This window comes from Symsagittifera roscoffensis, chromosome 7 (genome assembly GCF_963678635.1).
Source record: "Symsagittifera roscoffensis chromosome 7, txSymRosc1.1, whole genome shotgun sequence".
Taxonomy (NCBI): Eukaryota; Metazoa; Xenacoelomorpha; order Acoela; family Convolutidae; genus Symsagittifera; species Symsagittifera roscoffensis.
In genome coordinates, this window is record NC_087068.1 from 8,362,125 (window position 1) to 8,363,901 (window position 1,777).

Below are 1,777 nucleotides of genomic sequence, written 5' to 3' on the forward strand. Positions count from 1 at the left end.
AAGTTGGCTCTTTTCCAGTTCTCTCTTCAAATTTAATTTTGAAAAGCTTACTTAATTTTTTCATAATGCAATGAAATTTGGCATGGTGAACAAACTAATAATAGTGAACATATTTGGGCTCTTTTTCCTTCCCCCCCCCCCTCACCTGCAAATTTTTACATGTAAATTTGTTGACCACATTGTCCGTTTGTTATGAAAATTTGGGTAGAGGAAAAGAGTCCAAAAGTTTAACTCGTTTAAATGTGAAGGGGGAGGAAAAAGAGCCAATTTACTTCTTAGTTATACTGACACATTTTATTGAAGATTAGAACATCAAAAATGTTTTAAATAAACTTCAGTAAATGGTGTTGCATAAAAATCAACAACGGGAAAGCATGAAGATCTTCACTTGGTATGTCTGAGGGTGGGGATGTTAACTTGATCTGACTAAACAGCTTTTTGCTTCTTCAGATTGTAGTTATGCCTGAAATCTTAGACTACGTTGAAGATGAGCGGAAGAAAGAGGAGGTAGATGAGTCCACACCCCTGCATGTTTATTACTGTCTCTGTGGACAGATTGTCCTCATTGTGGACACAGTGCTGTCAAAACTACCGGTAGGTCACATTTTAGACTTTTCTACGGTTCCCCCTTTTAATTTCCCCCCGCTTGGGAATTTTTTCACATTGTCCAATTGGGCTCTTTTTCCTTTTCACCCCACCTCACAGAAGCACCAATTTTATGGTGTAACGAGGGGTTTTACAAGGTTAACCATGAGGACCAAATATGTTCGTCGGCTCTTTTCCAGTTCCCCCCTTTCAGAATACCGAGTTTTATGTTCGTTTTACGTGTTATTACGGCTAAACGCGTGATGTTACGCTGTAAAGTATGAAGAACAAATCTGTTCAGAATTGTCGATTTGTTCACTACGCCAAATTTCATTGCATTATGACAACGTTAAATAGACTTCGAAATTGAATTTGAAGGGGGGGAACTGGACAAGAGCCAAATTGACGTGAGGTGGGGGCAAGGAAAAGAGCCGAATAGTCAAATGAGCTTTTAAGCATGTGTTTATTCTTGAAGAATCTAAAATTGACACAGATTGATTCAAATATGGAATATATCATTAACTTCCAGGTGCGTTTAGCACAACTGGAAGGATGCGAGCCCATATGACCAGGGTCCTTGGTTTGAATCTTGGTGAGGCCAGAAGCGAAGTTTCTACTCTGCACGTGTTGGGATGGTTGGGATAGGCATAGCTCGCAATCGGCATATCAGCTATGCGCGTAGGCAGACTGGAAACAGCCTTGAGTCCAAGGGTCAGTGGTTTGTCCTGCAGAATGGTAAAGGTCGAAACAGTCCCACCACCACCACATTTTCAATTTTAGATATTGTTTTACGAGTTATTATGGTTGAATGCGTGATGGAAGGTATGAAGAACAAATGTGTTCACAATTGTTAGTTCGTTCACCATGCAAAATTTCATTACATTATGACAACGTAAAAATCGTTATTCAAAATAAAATTCAAATATGGGGGGATAGTGGAAAATAGCCGGCAAGTTTGTACACTAGGCTCTTTTTCCTCCCCCCCCCCCCAACTCACATAAGCATCAATTTTATGGTGTAACGAGTGGTTTTACAAGGTTAAATATCAAAACCAATTATGTTTGCCATGGCCTTATTAGTACGTAGGCAATTTTCAAAATAATCGAATAATGTGAACAAATTTTTCATTTGTAAAACTTTGCAGGTGGGGGCGGGGGGTGGGAAGAGCCGTACACAATACTACGTTTGTTCG

At 39.6% G+C, this 1,777-nt stretch overlaps 1 protein-coding gene across 1 annotated transcript in view; it reads left to right on the forward strand.

The window, feature by feature from the left end:
* The first annotated feature begins 454 nt into the window (after positions 1 to 454).
* The window catches only part of LOC134851553 (STING ER exit protein-like), a 9,782-nt gene continuing 8,459 nt past the window's right edge, over positions 455 to 1,777 (forward strand). Inside the window, exon 1 of the mRNA XM_063867685.1 lies at positions 455 to 594. Coding sequence (XP_063723755.1) covers positions 460 to 594 — 135 coding nt within the window. The 5' untranslated portion in view covers positions 455 to 459. The remainder of the gene's footprint in view (positions 595 to 1,777) is intronic.